We start from the raw sequence: 15880 nt of genomic DNA, 5'->3' as shown, positions 1-15880 counted from the left end.
TCATGCACTTGGTGTGATTCTTGGGGATGGTCCTGTGCAGGGCCAGGGGTTGGACTCAATGATCCTTGTGGGTCCCTTCCAACTCGGCATATTCTGTGATAATGTAAAAAATATGTGTTTCATATTTGTTATTTTGCATAATTTGAATTCCAACTGATATAATGAAATGTACCTAGAAGACAATATACTCTAAAATACCTTAAAAAAAGTTAAATCCATTTAAGCCAAACTTAACATTTTTTTGTCTCTCTTATTTCTTTAGGACTTTCGAACAGTGGCACCATCTATTTTTCTCTTCGAAAAGTTTGGAAAAACTTACTCCCGCGCTGGGCAAATAGTGTAGTTGTCCTGGAAACTACACAAGACACCTGAAAAGTAATCAATAAATGTATTTCAACAAATGCACAGAAGGATGTTGACTGAATGTCCCATAAAGTGGTCTTCCTGTGATGTATACTATGTCTGAAGTAACGTTAATTGATTTTGCTTGATCTTTAAGCACTATGGCTTCCAGGATTTATAAAAAAATGTTTTGTGTGTTTTTAAAAAAAAAATTAGCTTAAGAAAATGATTTCTGAAAATGCTATATTTTATTTAATATAAATAATTTAGGATAGAAAACTAGAGTCATCAAGTAAAATACTTGGAATCACGTTTATTTGTTACAGATTTGTAAAGGAGTTTAAAAAAAGAAGAAAGTTTAAAATTTACATCTGTTTTTTTCCTCACAACTATAAATGTATCTGCTTCATCACTGTTGTTCATAATTTTCAGTGTTATTAGGCATCCTTTTTGGCTACGGATCTGTGTCTTCAGAAGTGCAGGATAGGCATTTACATGGAAGATACTCTTTTAAATCCTTTTATCACTTCTGGGTGATAGAACGTTAGTGTTGAAAAAAACAAAGTTCTGACAACATCTATGCCTTATTATTAGATCAGTTTTTCTATATCCATTTAATTTTCTTTATCACTACCTGTGTATTTACTCCTAGCCCTGTGTTGAGGCCATAATAATGTGATGCTTGGCAAGAACACATTTGATGACACAAAACTGATACTAGTTTGCTCTGTTCACTAGCAAACAATCCTGCAAAACAGTGAGTATCCTCAGAGCCCATCCACTTCAAAAGACTCAAGGAATTCAGCATCATGAGAAGACCTCAGCGTATCTAAAGAGCAAATCATAAGCTAATTCTTAAAATTATGTGAGTGAATTTTACAGGAGTTTTATGCTGAATTCTCTATGATAACTTATTTGCTTTTCATATCATTTGACTATATTTGAATCAAATATATCTGTTTATCTGTGGCTCATGGTAGGCTTTTTATTTCTGAATTTTGTTATGTGATTCTTCTGTGCACTACAACTGTGCAGAAAACCTTGAAGAGATGTCTGTTTTTGTGAAAACTTTCTGAATTGGGTCTAGTGAAAGGTGTCCGTGCCCATGGCCGGGCGCTTGGAAACAGACGAACTTAGGCTCCCTTCCAACCCAAACCATTCTATGATTCTATGAAGTAGGAGTTACAAATTTCCTTTCCATAGGTTTTCAGCTATCAGGCTGTGAAAAAGTTTTCCTGCTATCACACACCACAGTAAAAGCCCTTTCAATTCCGTTCCAACAGGTTGTGAGTGCAGGTACTGGACTGTACTGGTACTACTTTTTGAAGTTTGTTGTTTTCAAGCTTTAAAAAGTTTATTCTGCATGGCAATGAGAATTAACTCTGGGAAGCAGAAAGCAGCCACCTCTGTGGCTGATAAGATTTAATCTGATCCAATGTATCAGAGTGCTTTAGTTGTTCCTGGAAGGGATTGAACATGAGACACTTGTGCAAAACTGTTGATGAATAAAGATGGCACAGTAATTTTTATATGTGAGAGCTATCTATTTGATTGCTTCAGCTTTAAGGTAGTTCATCACAGTAATTCACCCTGTGTTGCCTCTTTAACTTCATACCACAGTTTCCCATCAGTCCGATTAGAAATGGCAATGCCTTTATCAGATTAATCTTTCTTTCTCTTTCTTCCTTTCAGTATCTCTGACCCCAGAACAAAACAAAACCTACCTTGCAGCCTGTACTGCAGTGGCAGAAATGCTCATACCTGAGGGTCCAGTGCACAGATGGAGGTTAAAACCAACACTTCTAATTGTAGTTGTTTGATATATACACATCTTTCCTCCTCTTATGAAAAAAACACAGACTTTTCTGTTTCTAAGCAGATAGCTGCTTGCCAGAAACCTTCTTACACAAAACCGGGTCTGATTATTTTATTGGATAAATAGATATCCACAAAATTAATAAAGTAGCAAATATATTACCTGTGAAGTTTGGGGTTTGGGCTTCTTTTGCCAATTGTATGTCATAGGGAATCCAATTCTTACCTTTATCTAGAGTTCAAACAGAATTTATGTCATTCATGAGCATGTAGCATCCAAACTATTTTGTATGGCCTCAGTAAAATCCAAGAATTCTTTTATTTCTCATTAACTGCATGGAGCACTTATTCAGTACATTTACACTAACCATTTAATAATTATTCTAGAGGGACCTTTACCAACTCTTTCATTATGTAGAGACTTTTTATTATTTTTATTGCTCTCATAAATAGCATATAAACACATGAAAAGGGCTGACAGAGAAGTAGCTTGAATATGTTTTTAAATATAAAAGCATATTCATCTCGGAAACTTTAGCTGGATTTTGACTTACTTCTTTAGTTTTAACTCCCAACCAAATGCTGCTAAATCCAGGAACCTTTGTGAGCTTGGACTAGAGAACCTGCCTGCCTCTACATTTTTTCTCTATATGGTGAGGCTGATGGAAAAAACTCCCAGTATTGAAAGGAACAGCTAGGGATAATTTAAGAACCTAGTCTTGGGAAACCTGCAGCATGTTGGACTCTTTTGATCACAAGAGCAGCTCAGAATTAATTATATTATAGCACGGAACACACCAGTAGTTTTTTTTTAAGCAGAGGAATTGAGCATCATGGACAATTCAAAGAGTAGTTTGAAAGTGAATGTTAGTAACTCTGCAGTGTGTAGGAAAGGAAATAAAAATACATTTTAGTCCTGGGGTAGACCTAATTTCTGTGACCCGGGAATAGACTACCACTTCCATTTGGTAACTTTCTGTGGCAAGCAAGTGCATATGTCTGTCTGGCAAAGAACATTTTGTTTTGCTGCTTTGCTTAAGTCAAAATGTTTGCATGTAGCAAACTTACAGTTTTTATCTAAAGCCAGTTAAAGCTAAAATTTTGATATTTTAATTAACTACAATAATATAGTGAACAAGACAGTAAAAATTTTGATGATGTCATTACATAACCAGCTATCAGTATAAACACTGATTGTGTTCAACTTTCTTATAGATATAGTTTACCATATCAGTTTTAATTATCAAATTGCTTTTTCTAATATTTGACTAATGTGTTTTAATATTTTATTTACTCTAGGTTTTCCTCATCAACAAAACTGTTGTTTTTATAGCATTGTAACACCAAATTATGTGTACTTCAGAGAAGATATTTCTATTTTATAGGAGATGTTAAAATCCATTTGCACACTACAAAATCTTAACATGCAGAATGGGTATAGATAGAGGTACCAGGAAATGAGTATTCTGAAAGTTTGTGGGGGATTCCTGGATCTTGGTGAGTCTACAAGATATGTAGCCTCTTGGACATTTAGGAAAATTGTCACAGCAGTATCTGAAAATCAAAAAGAATCACTGTGATGGTAGGAAAATAGACAAATGTAAGAAACTCCATATTAGTCTTCAGAAAAAGAAGCATAATTACTCTAGTTGTCCCATTGAATGCATTTCAGTCCTGGTTGCTGTTTTCTGGAATAACAAAATGTGACCTTCAGCATGCAGCAATACAAAGACAAGTGTGTTCCTTGCTTTTCAGCAGCAGAAACAGAAGTAGTTTTTGTAATTTGAACTGATTTAGTACCCATGTACAGAGGGGAAAAAAATAACGTTGGACTTTTTCATACTGCATGGCTGAAGAGGCTTAACAATACCTTTAGGAAGCAGCACATACTGAGAAGAACTCAGCATACTCACTAACAAAGTATCTCCGCTATGTCACTTAGATATTTTTGTCTAACATACAAAAAGCCTGGAACGTAATACTTTGATGTCCACTTATGTCTGAGCAATTTGTGTAGATTATGGATCTTAAGAGAGTCAAATAATAGTTATCTTTTTCTGTATCAGATGCTCTGGCCTACATGCCAGGTGCTAAGGGTTCAAAGCCTCTTTGCATCTCTTTGCTAATGACCAATGAGTTTGGGATTTAACCACCAGTGGGGATGGCAGCACTCATAGAAAGATGCAGGCAGAGCCATTTAAAGGGAACAACTATGTGCTAAAAGTTCCTCACAACTCACATCATAAGATGTTTCAGGGATATCAGGAAATATGTGGCAACATCTTTTCTTGCCAAACCTACGTGCTGTTACTCAGTGGATTAAGGATCTTTCAGTGTTGCTGCCCAATAGCTTTGTTTGACTGCTACATGGCTGATGTTGTAAACACAGAAAAATCTCTTAATTTAAGTAATTTAAGAACTGCCTTCTGGGTTGATCCAAGATGTTCTCAACGCTTGTCAGAGAAAACATTTAGCTTGCAATGCCCTCTAGAGGCAGATTTGCCTTAGTAGTGGTGACTGCAGATACGCCCTTTGCTTTTCTGGTCCAGTACTGGAGCTTTCAAGAAACAGAGTTTTTTTAATTAATTTTTTTTAATTTTATTTTTGCTTGTTTGTTTTACTTTTTTTTTTTCCAAATAACCCACACGTCACATTTGTGTAGGAGCAGAGATCTGGAATTATTAGGGGCTCTGCAGCTGACCCAGATGCCTCATTCTGGACTTGCACAGAACGTGCTTCCAGGTGAGATGGGGCCATATTTAAACTGCATAGCAAGATGTCGATGCTTGAAAACAATAATGGATTTTTATTTACAAATACTTTGAATAAGACTCTGAAAACATAAAAATATTTCTAGCAGCTTACTGTTATTCCAAAGGATGTGTTTGTAACATGTCTTCTATAAATCTGTAGTCCTCAGTTTAATAAATTCAGAAGTTCTTCGAGTTTGAGGATCAAGAAAGATGAGGATCCCTGTCTTTTACTGACAGCCATGGGCTGCTATACTTGGAACAGCAGAGACTGAAAAAGAGAGGATGAGCATAATTTCTTAATATCAAACTCTGTGTTATCCCATATTAAAATAGAAACTCTACAACCACAAAGGAGTCACCTCCATGTAATCAGAAACAGAATTTGAACCTTGAAGCTTTTATTTGTCTTAACTTAATTCATAAAAGATTTTGGGGGGTGACTTTTGTTTCACTAGTTGACAAAGGTTTCTAGTAGACCTAGAAAAATGTCAGCAAAGAAGCTCGGGCAATGCTGGATTGGCTTCATATTCTTCCATCTTTTAATAGTTCAGCTCATTAATGAGGAAATCATCTGGCTGCTGGCACAATCAGATGTAGTCACTTATCAGTACATTGAGTTCAGTTTATAGTACTCCGATTCATATTCATGATCAGAGGATGCAGTGGAGCAATTCATTAGTGCACTGCTGCATTAAGCAATCACTGCCAAAATGTGACATATTGAGAGTTTGCATTAAACTGCTTCCTTTGAGAACCTTTGAGTAAAGAAATTCCTAAGTGCAGAAGTCTGTTGAGATAAATTACTTAGCCACTTCAAGAAAAACATTAAGATTCCATGTATATGACATTTAGTTAAAAAAAATCCATTCACTGGTGCTATTGTGTGTGTGACATGATCACATCCTCAAAAACAAATTTAGATTATTGTAACAGCTATAACATGTATAAACTAGGTTAGAATTATGCCAAACTGAACCCTCTTTCTTACTCTTAATTTTTTTATGCTGTCTAATGAAAGTTAACATTGTTTTTGTTTTATGTCAAGATATTCAACAATGTCAAAAACCCAACCTTCTACATTCTGTATGTCTCCTCATGGTACAAATAAGGGGCCCTTGCAATTGCAGTCTGGACATGCTCATCTCACAATGACTCTGTTTTTAGGAAGGGACAGTGCTTATAAATTTGAGAAAGGTGCATCTTGTATTCTATTGTGAGAAGAAGGTGAGGCCAGGGTTAGTTACCTTCTCCCTTTTTCTCTTTAAAACATGTTATAGTGGTGATACCTTGTCCATATGTTCATTTGATTATACCAGATCATTTTCTGCTGTCAACCATTCTTCAACTTTATCATCTCTTCTTGAGATTTATAAAAGTCCAAGCTACTCAGTGGTAAGTCTTGTAGAAAGAAAGGAGTAGAACTGTAAATCTGTGATCACTCATACATAAGCAAAATAGGTGCTAGTCTTCCTTTGCATTGTCCCCTAATGTAGCTTCTCTCTCTTGAGTAGGATTATTCTTGTTTTTTCTCATTGGTATTTTGACCAAAATCTGGGCCATTGAATCACTGCTAAGAGGAGAAAATATGCATAGTATGTAGAAAAACATGAAACAGGCTACCTTTTTATGATTTTGCAGCAATACTGATCTCACTCATTCCTAGTAGTTTTGAATAAGACTACTTAGTCAGACACTGACCAAAGAGCTGCCAACATGAGTCTCTTGTTACTTCCGAAGACATTTGCTGGCTTTGTTTTTCCTGTTTTCCAAAGCTGCGTGTCAGATAGGTGAGATTCCTGGGTACCTGTTAGGAATCATCCACCCTCTTGGCTTTGTTTCTGTGCTTGATCTTTGCTCTTATCCTCCCACTGGAACCATTTCATCTGTGTCTTAGGTGATACCTCTACTTTATGCTAATAATGGCATAAAAAACCCATGATGGAAATTAGTTAAAGATCAGTTGGGAATAAAAAGCTCAAATCTTTAAGATATTTATGTCTATAAAATTTTCTTCCCTCTTAAGCTCCTAGATGTCGTCTTTCACAAAGTGTTGGCATCTGCAGATGAGGCGAGAATTGGTTTGTTATTTTGCTCTAGACAACGGAACAAATGCAGTATTCTAAGGCAGTCCAGGTGGCTCTTAACAACACCTAAACATTTATTTGAAACAGAAAGGTCTTTCTGACTTCTTCACAGTCCCATGAACACACCTTTGACAGTGCCATAAACATGAACATATTGTAGCTGTTGGTCTGACTGAACAGCTTATATCTTAATCCCTTTCAGAATATGTCAACATATCTAACAATGATTCTATTTTCTAAAATTTAAATTAATCCCAAATCTTCCATAGTCCAGATGATTACTTGAATTATCCATATTACTAGGCTCTGTTTCCAAAGTATTTTACAATTCAGTTACAACTCCCATGAAGTACGTAATTGTTCCAGAGTTAAAGTAGATACAGAAGAGCAGTGAAATATATTAAATATATCAAATATATGAAAACTTGTTGAGCTCTCTGCCCATCACATTTTTGGGGGGGGGTCTGTTGTGGGAATAGACTTTGTTATGGTTTCACAAGAGGGTTCATGTGCCCTATTCAGAACAGAGCCACTTCTGTGCTGCTAATGCTGCAAAAATTCAAAGGAAAAAGAAATTAATTAATTAAAAAGGGAAAAGACAGTACAAGTTTGAGAACCCCGGCAAACAAGCAAAGAAAATATTGACTGGAAGAACCGTAGAAACAATCTTCCTCCTGGAATCAGTCAGTGATGTATATTGCAAATAGTGGGAACATGTTATCCAGGCTTTAAGCAGGAAAAAGGAAGAAAAAGAACTATTCTGAGCATGGGCGTGAGTCACTGTGTGCCTTATGCAAGCCGGTAATGGCAATCACTCTTAATCTACACTGTAGTGACTCAAAGCCAGATTTCTGTGGTAAGGAATGAACTGGAAATTAACTGCTGCCCCTGAAAGGGCAGGAATTCTGACTGAGACCACTCCTCATGCAGATGCCTGGTACCACAGCTCCTGCAACTTGTTAGTTCGTCACTTGTAGTCTGATGACAGGTGAAGAGGATGACCATGACAGACAGCTGTGTCTGTAAGCATCAAGAGAGAGCTTATGTCTGACCTAGTTCTGGAAATGATTAACACATGATTTAGCTCTCATTCATTTCTATTCATGGTCATATATCTCACAGCTGTTGCTGAACACCAAGAATCGAGAAAGGTTTTTGATGACTCTGTACTTTGCAAATGCATAATCAAACAGTGAGATATGACCATTTACAATGACAAGATATGTTTCTTGTTAAAAAATAAGAATACTTGCTCCTGTTGCTCTGAAGTTTTTATTTCTGTTTAAGCATGAGCACATTCTAGAAACATGAAAACAGTGATGGTGTATTTAATTTCTCATAAAATCTATCAATCTGCTTATTTAATTTCTCACAGCTACTATGTGTTGAGATGAAATCACCCATGTTTTAACAATAATGTGTAATAATCATCTTTCAGATGCTTGAAAGATTTCTGAGTGTACATATCCCTTTTTAACATTACAATTTTGCAATGAAGACTGCATGATTGCTCCTCCAGTATAATCATACCTAGAAGGACAAGGTACTTTTGCTGCATCGATATTTAGACCACTTACATCTCTCTCACGATAACAAAGAAAAAAATTATAGATCTATGGCTGACTGGGCCATAGTGCAGCAATAGTTCCACACACATGCATTCAGAGATTCATAGCTTTGTTAGGGATGGCTTGTGGTAGGTGATTTGGTGCTTGGTGGCAACCCGGTAGATGACCACATCTGGACTGGGAGAGTATCTTCACTGGCTGAAAATGTTTCTGGCAGGTTTACTTTTCTCCCCTGAAGAAGGGAAAGAGGCACATTGTGCAAACATAGCCCTTTTTTGTGGGTGACTTTTAGAAGGGCAGGTATGTGTGAGAGTTTGTACACTAACAATTTGAGTTCACAGATGTTTGCGACTCTCTCCCACAATTATTATATTCTGGGATCCCCAGCAGTGATGTGTGTAAAATCTGGCTCTTTTGAGTATCTTTGTTTTTGTCTCCTATAATTTTCTTCCACTTGTTTGGCTCTTCTTTGATAATGATTGCTCCAAATATCAGCAGATTTTAGAGTACATGCTCACCTCTTACTGGTTTTTGCTTCCACTCTGCACATATCAAACTGATATAAACAAACTTTTACAGGTGGTCAGATGCAAAAGATTTTCATAGCTGTTCTAGTTGAAGGTGTTCGGGCTGGAAAAATGTGTTCTTACATCAGAACTTTTTTTTTTTTTTTTAAGAGCAGATAAAAAATTGACAAAGAAAGTACAGGTTTTTTTTTTACAAAGCTGATTGTCTTAACATGGATGAAAAAAATTGTTCCGATAATTTAAGAATTTAGAAAAAATTAGAACTTGTATATCAGCCCTGTAAATGTTTGCTAAGTGTTATAAATTTGTTATCCATAGATTTTTCTCAAAGTCTAGCAGCTAGCCAGAACTAAAAATTGTTTTAAAAGCTGGATTTGTGTTCATTTGGGAAGAAAACAACAATGTCTGTGCTAATGATTCTCGAGAATTCTTCTTTCTGGGGAATCTCAGATTCTATTATAAATATGAAGAGCTCATATAAACAGCTGAAGTTTGAAAGTCTTGGATTTTCTCCTCATTATGTGTACATAAAGATAGATTGAGAGAAGATTCACCTTGAAAAAGTCACTACTAACCTTCTGCTGAGCTTGAGAGCTAGTAGGCTGCCCCAGTTTTTACACTGATAAAAGGAGTCTGGCCATGTTGTTTTCTCAAAATATGTTGGTAAACTGGCTCTTCACAGCAAGAACACATTTAGCTGATACATCTGTTACTCAAGTTGTCACAAAGAATTAGCAAATCAATTCAAATATTAAGTATTTTATTACTATCTAGAAGTAAACAAGGACTAGGGGGATCAGTCTTGGCACTTTCTATGCAGAAATTTTAAGTTAATAATCTTAGAAACAACTGAGTCTTATTCTCTGACAAGAGAAAACTAATTAAAGAGGACAAAAGGACTTTAGAAGTACTCAAAATTTTATAAATAGAAAAGATGGCTTTACACGAGAAATTTACGATTCACAGAAATGCTCCCCTGATCATGTCCAACAGGTTCCTGAGAAGTCGATTACAGTGGTTTAAGGATATTTGTCCTAATCCAAATCCAAACATGACTGGGGTGTAAGAGCACTCTACAAGTAACTGAAAAGCAAAATGAAAAGGAGCAGTTTGAAATAGCATTCAAAGGACACCAGTGCACTGATTATGGTGACCTGTCATGGTTTAACCCCAGCCAGCAAACGAGCACCATGCAGCCGCTCACTCACTCCCTCACCAGCAGGATCAGGGAGAGAATTGGAAGAGTAGAACCTGGAAAACTCATTGGGAGTGAGACTGTGATGGGGCACCAAGCTGAAGGAGGAAATAAAATGCCAGCTGAGAAGGAAAGTAAGTCAGAAGAGTGATGGGGCTAACCCTGGTCAGAGTCCTGGCTGTGGGCTGCCTTGGTTTACTAAGGCTATTCAGAAACTGTTTGCTACCACTTGCTATGAACCACTCCTGGGACCTCAGAGATCAGAGCTGTGTGTTTTACAGCTCTCTGTCATAATACTTTGATGAGTTGCTGAAACTGTTTGCAAAATTGGGTATTCTTACACTTTGTAACTTTTGACAGAGTTGAATTTAAACAAGCATACCTGAAAAACAACATTATAGAAAGAGAGAAGTTATTTCTATATTATCAACTACAATCAGAAGCTGAAAATATTTTATTCATCCTTGTGATCATAGTGACACCCCTTCTGATAATGAAGCCTCCTTGTATTTGCTACTCAGTGATGGATTCTAAGACTCTCTATGCTTTTAAGTGTCAAAGAAAATAATCTTATTGATTTTTTTTCCAAAATATAAAATACACTGGTATTATTTGGTGACAAAATAATCCAAATCTTTACTTAGGGACCAGAAGTGGAACCTATCAGAAAAGAGTTACATGTGGAGTAGGGGAAATTTTTATGTGTATCTCTATTTATTTCATTGAAAAACTATAGCAGGGAGCCTCAAGAAAAGATCTAGTCTTCCCTTGGTCACAATTTATACCTTTTCTCAAAAAAAAACCCAAAAAACAAGAACAGGCAGGAAAAGTAGTGATGCATGTCTGATATTGATGGAAAGCAAGTATGTACCTCATCCATTGAAAACACTGATCAAGGCCACTTCACTCTTTTTTAATGATGGCCCCATAAATCTGCCAGTATCAATGAAACTCACCCTTATCTACTCGAGGTTCTTGGCTACACTAAGGAAACTAAGTCGTGCTAATGGTTCTTTGCCTCCAGGAGCCAAATTGTCATACTTTTCCCTTTTGAAACTCTTCTGCTTCTCCTTTTGTTTTTTGGGGGGGTTTTTTGGGGGGTTTTTTTGTGTTTTTTTTTACTTCTTTGGTTGTGTTTTTTGGTAAACTGCTCATGAAGAAAACCAGGACACACTAAGAGAAGAAGAAATTCTACATATCCATGGTAATTTTTAATGAAGTGGGTTTAATGTTCAAAACCTTTTCTCTCTTTCAGTCAAGAAGGATGAGAATCCAACAGGATGTGGTGTTTTTCTGTGCATACAGTCTATAGATTATGGAAAACTAATTTAAATAAAAAACTTCTGGAAAAGTGATATTCCTGTTACGTATCATGTACATGTCTCTGGTTCAGTATCAGATCAGAAGTAGGATTTAAATTCAACAGCAATGAAACCTTACAAGTTTTTCTGATCAAAAGGCTATGGAAAATGTTCTGTTCCTCTTGATCTTCACCCAGTAATGGACAGAAGTCTAGGACTGACCCAAAACTTCATAGGGACAGTAAGTCACAGGATCTTTTAAATATCACCCAACCCAAACCAGAACAAAGAAAAGGGAATGAGCCTGAAATATTAAAATAGGCATCTGTTGCCAATTATGTGATTGGGTGCAACTGCCGTATAACTACTTCATGTATTCTTTAAGTAATAGGATGAGGACAGAGTCTAGAGGAAGGGTGTGCTATGACTGGAACATAACTCAAACTTCAGACTTCAACCACAAGGTCACTCCAAATACAGAGTAAGGGAAGAAAGTTGGGAAATCTAGTCCTATGGATATATGGTCATTTTAAAAAGTCACCTTATAACCACAGCTGGGGGAGCATTGCCACTGCCAGAATTCCACCTTGCAAAACATACTGTACTTTGTTTAGTAAACTAGGGCATTTAACTATTTAATAAGGTCAGGAATGTGCCAGACACAATATGTAGGTGCTAAGGAGATATGAACAAGTGAACAAACAGGTGGGATCAGGATCATCCTAGCTCACAAACTGTGTTTAAATATATGGGCTTGTTCTGTGCTGCTGTACTGCCTGCCAGGAGCACAGTTCCATAACTCCCAGTATGTCAGGGGTTCCTCAGCAATACCCAGGACAGGCTGAAGAGTCTTTCTTGGGAACTCATGTGATTACTAAACAGGGAGTACCATTTCAATATTTTATGCTACACATACTCAAGATTGAGGTATCCCCAGTGCAGGACTTAACTCATACAATGGGGAGCAATAAATAACCCTTCTCCAAAGAGATGTTGAGAACATTTTGAAAAGGAAATTTACTTATTTTTTTTGCCTCAAGAATATCAAAGATTCTTTATACAGATCTGACTGTATGTCAGCAATCTTTGCAATGAAATCCCTCCTTAGCCTTGCCCCAACACACATTCCTGTGTAATATGTACATGAATCTCAGAAACAGATGGAGTATGCTTTACCCAGAATCTAATCCTAGTGAGGTAGAGAGGCCAGATGGTCTCACTTTCCAAATGAAAACTTTCAGAGACTCTTTAAACTAAGCAAAGATTTTATTAACATTGATGGCTAGATATAGTGTAATACACAGAGAAGATTAATTAGAAACCCTAATTAAATGTAACAGTGTAAAAGAACCAGAACACTATTTGGCACCAAACAGCCTTTTAAGATTCTTGTTGAAACCTGGAGTCCTCAGCATGGCTGAGCTGCAAAGAGAACAACAGAAAATCAGAAACAATGAGATTTGCTAAAAGGTGCCAAACTCAATTCTACATGCAATCATTTTGTGTATTTTTTTATAGAATCATAAGAAAGAGGGCTGAAAGGAACCTTTAGAGGTCGTCTAGTTCATCCCCCTACCCCAAGGCAAGATCAACTATACCTAAATAATTCCTGACAGATGTTTGTCTAACCTGTTCTTATAATGCTCCAATCATGGAGATTCCAAAACATCCCTAGGCAATCTATCCCGGTGTTTAACTATCCTTGTTGTTTGAAAGTTTTTCCTAATGTTTAACTCTGAATCACCGTTGCTCCAGTTTAAGCTTGCTATTTTTTTTCTATAGACCAAGGACATGGAGAAAAGTTTATTCCTTTTTTTTTTTAAGCAGGCACCTTTTACAAATGGAAAGATGACTCCTATCTTCCCTGCTATTTTGGTTTTTTTAGACCTAGCAATCCCAGTTCTTTGATTTTGTTCCAATTTAGACTTCTGACCATTTGGTTTCCCTTCATTAGAACCACATCTCTCTCAAACGTAGCATCATAAACTGAACATTGTAGCTGCACTCTTACCTGTTCTCTGCAGATTGAAAGGCCTGTATCACAAGTGTTATGGACAACATTCCTGTTAGGAGTCATGGAGGAGGCTTGTTTCTTTTCTAAGGCTTGACTTTGTTGTTTTGTGCTAAATTCATGTTCTTTTCCTACAGAACTCTTGCCACTCATTTCCAGTTTGGTTTTAATAAAAGTTGACCGAATGTATTGAGGACAATTGCAGAAAAAGAATATTTATTCATATGAAGATGTTATCATGTCCCCAAAGCAAATGAGGTGAAAGAGTCAGTTTTCTTCAGCCTGTTAAAGGAATGCACATCTGGAAGGAATATTTTAATTCTCAGACATATGGAGTGGGGAGCTTGAGGATACGAGCGTCACACATCACTTCTCCCTTTAAATTCTGTGCTCGTACCTCTAGTGCGCAGCAGGAATTCCTGCAGATCATGGACAGTAACCAAGAAAGTGTTGCCATGTTTTTACAACATCTTGACCTCTAAACTGTTACTTAGTTGATTAGTTGGCTATGCAACCCTACAAGGTTGTACCATCTTACTAAAACCACTTTGGATCTTAGAGGTGAACAGCAACTGCAGGTGGCCAATGGCACAGAGAACGACTTCCAGGAGCCTCCTCCTGATCCCGTGCATCAAGTGTGCTCCCATTCCGGCTCCCTCGGAAATTGCTGCAGTGAAATATTATAGACAAGCACAGGAAGAGGCATCTGGACTCCGACTGTTGTGAAGGTTTGCTGAGACAAACACATGCTTATAGCTCGTAGAAAAGGGAACAGATGTGCAGATTCAAGGAATTTTATCCCCCCCAAATGCTGCAGCCACAGCTAAAGAAGAAGTAAAAATAGATGCAGTTGTGGGAGCAGCAGAGATGGCAAGGACTAATGCTGAAAGGATGCAGAGAGAGAGGAGAGGACAACTTATCACAGAAACAAGGATAAGCGAGGAGGACATTAATTATGGACTGCCCTGAATAGTGACAGCACCCAAACTGCCTCCCTTAACAAGTTTCCTCTTTTGTAGTTTCCCAGCATCAGCTGCATACCACCCTTTCCCACTACCAGTGTGCAGCACATATGGCTGCCTTGCAAGAATCACACAAATCATCCAGTAAGTTCATTTTTATTAGTAGCTTCTGCTTAATTAAGGGATGCATCATGCTTCATCAATCAGCTTCTGTGCATGTGAGTTGGTCTCAGCCACTCTGCTGATGCAAACTCCAAGCAGACACATTTCTTGTGCTGTAGGCAAGAGGCTGGTTAGCTTGACTTTGGGAGCCAGGGGCAGAACTGTATCCCTGATCATTAAAGGGAAATTTACCATAGCTGTGGCAATGGTAGATCCACAATGACTTTTTGCTATTGTGCACAGAGAGATTGGTGCAAAAAGCTAAAGGGAATAAAAATGTTAGAGTTAAGACAGTGAAAAACATAGTTACAGATTGAAAGCTTTGGTATGTTTATGAATGTAAACCTTTTTTAGCTCTCTGTTTTTTAAAGAAACCAGGTAAATCAGTTTCTGGAGTCACCACTGGTTTGCACTGGTGCATTTCAGCCCTACAGAGTTAATTCCTGTGGAGGCACAAATGAGGCAGGAGTTTCCAACAAAGCACAGAGCAGTGCAGTGCAGAGATGGCATGGACAGAATATGGCTTTGCTTCCCACAATGGACACATGAATCTACGCTAGAATAGATGTATCTAAAAGTGGATAGGTGGATCTAGCTAGCCTGGGGTTGGCTTGGGGTCTCTTCATGGAGCTGCACAGTGAGATGTGTGTGTAATTACAGATAATCACATCCTCTGGTCTTTCGCTTAATGGTAAAGGGACCGTCTGTTATGACCAGTCCATTACTGGCTCTGGCATAATGCTCATAGCAGCAACTCAGTGAATTACTTTTTATTTGCTTAATAACATTAAAGGCATAATTGGTCAGATAGAAGCTTTGCAGTTCAGCTTTTCCATTGCAACCTCTTTCATGGCCTCAGATACACCTTCCCTGGATTCCTCTTGTGCAGGAAAGATTAATTCTGATGAATTATACCAAACTCCATCATAGTTTTGCTGCTTGAAAGATTCATTAAGAAGTGGAACCTACCAAAACCCAGCTCTCTAACAGCCAAAATCAAATTTGACTTCTGTCTTCTGATGTGAAAAGCCTGTGCATTAACCCAGTCAGGTTACCTAACCCTCAAATGCATCCTTCCAAAAAGCATTTAGTGAATATAAGTAACACCATAACATACATGTAAAATACTTCATCTAAAAATACAGAGGTCATAATTTTCC

General features: G+C 37.4%; 1 protein-coding gene across 2 annotated transcripts in view; it reads left to right on the top strand.

Annotated features, from left to right (window-relative positions):
* The window catches only part of SPATA17 (spermatogenesis associated 17), an 89099-nt gene extending 88692 nt beyond the window's left edge, over positions 1-407 (top strand). For both annotated transcript variants that reach the window (XM_027641583.1, XM_027641582.1), the window contains one exon: positions 263-407. In XM_027641583.1, coding sequence (XP_027497384.1) covers positions 263-343 — 81 coding nt within the window. In that variant the 3' untranslated portion in view covers positions 344-407. The remainder of the gene's footprint in view (positions 1-262) is intronic.
* Positions 408-15880: the final 15473 nt, after the last annotated feature.

Source organism: Corapipo altera, unplaced genomic scaffold (genome assembly GCF_003945725.1).
Source record: "Corapipo altera isolate COAL_440 unplaced genomic scaffold, ASM394572v1 48b, whole genome shotgun sequence".
Taxonomy (NCBI): domain Eukaryota; kingdom Metazoa; phylum Chordata; class Aves; order Passeriformes; family Pipridae; genus Corapipo; species Corapipo altera.
The sequence above is the reverse complement of the archived record's forward strand: the minus strand, read 5'-3'. Positions and strand labels throughout refer to the sequence as shown.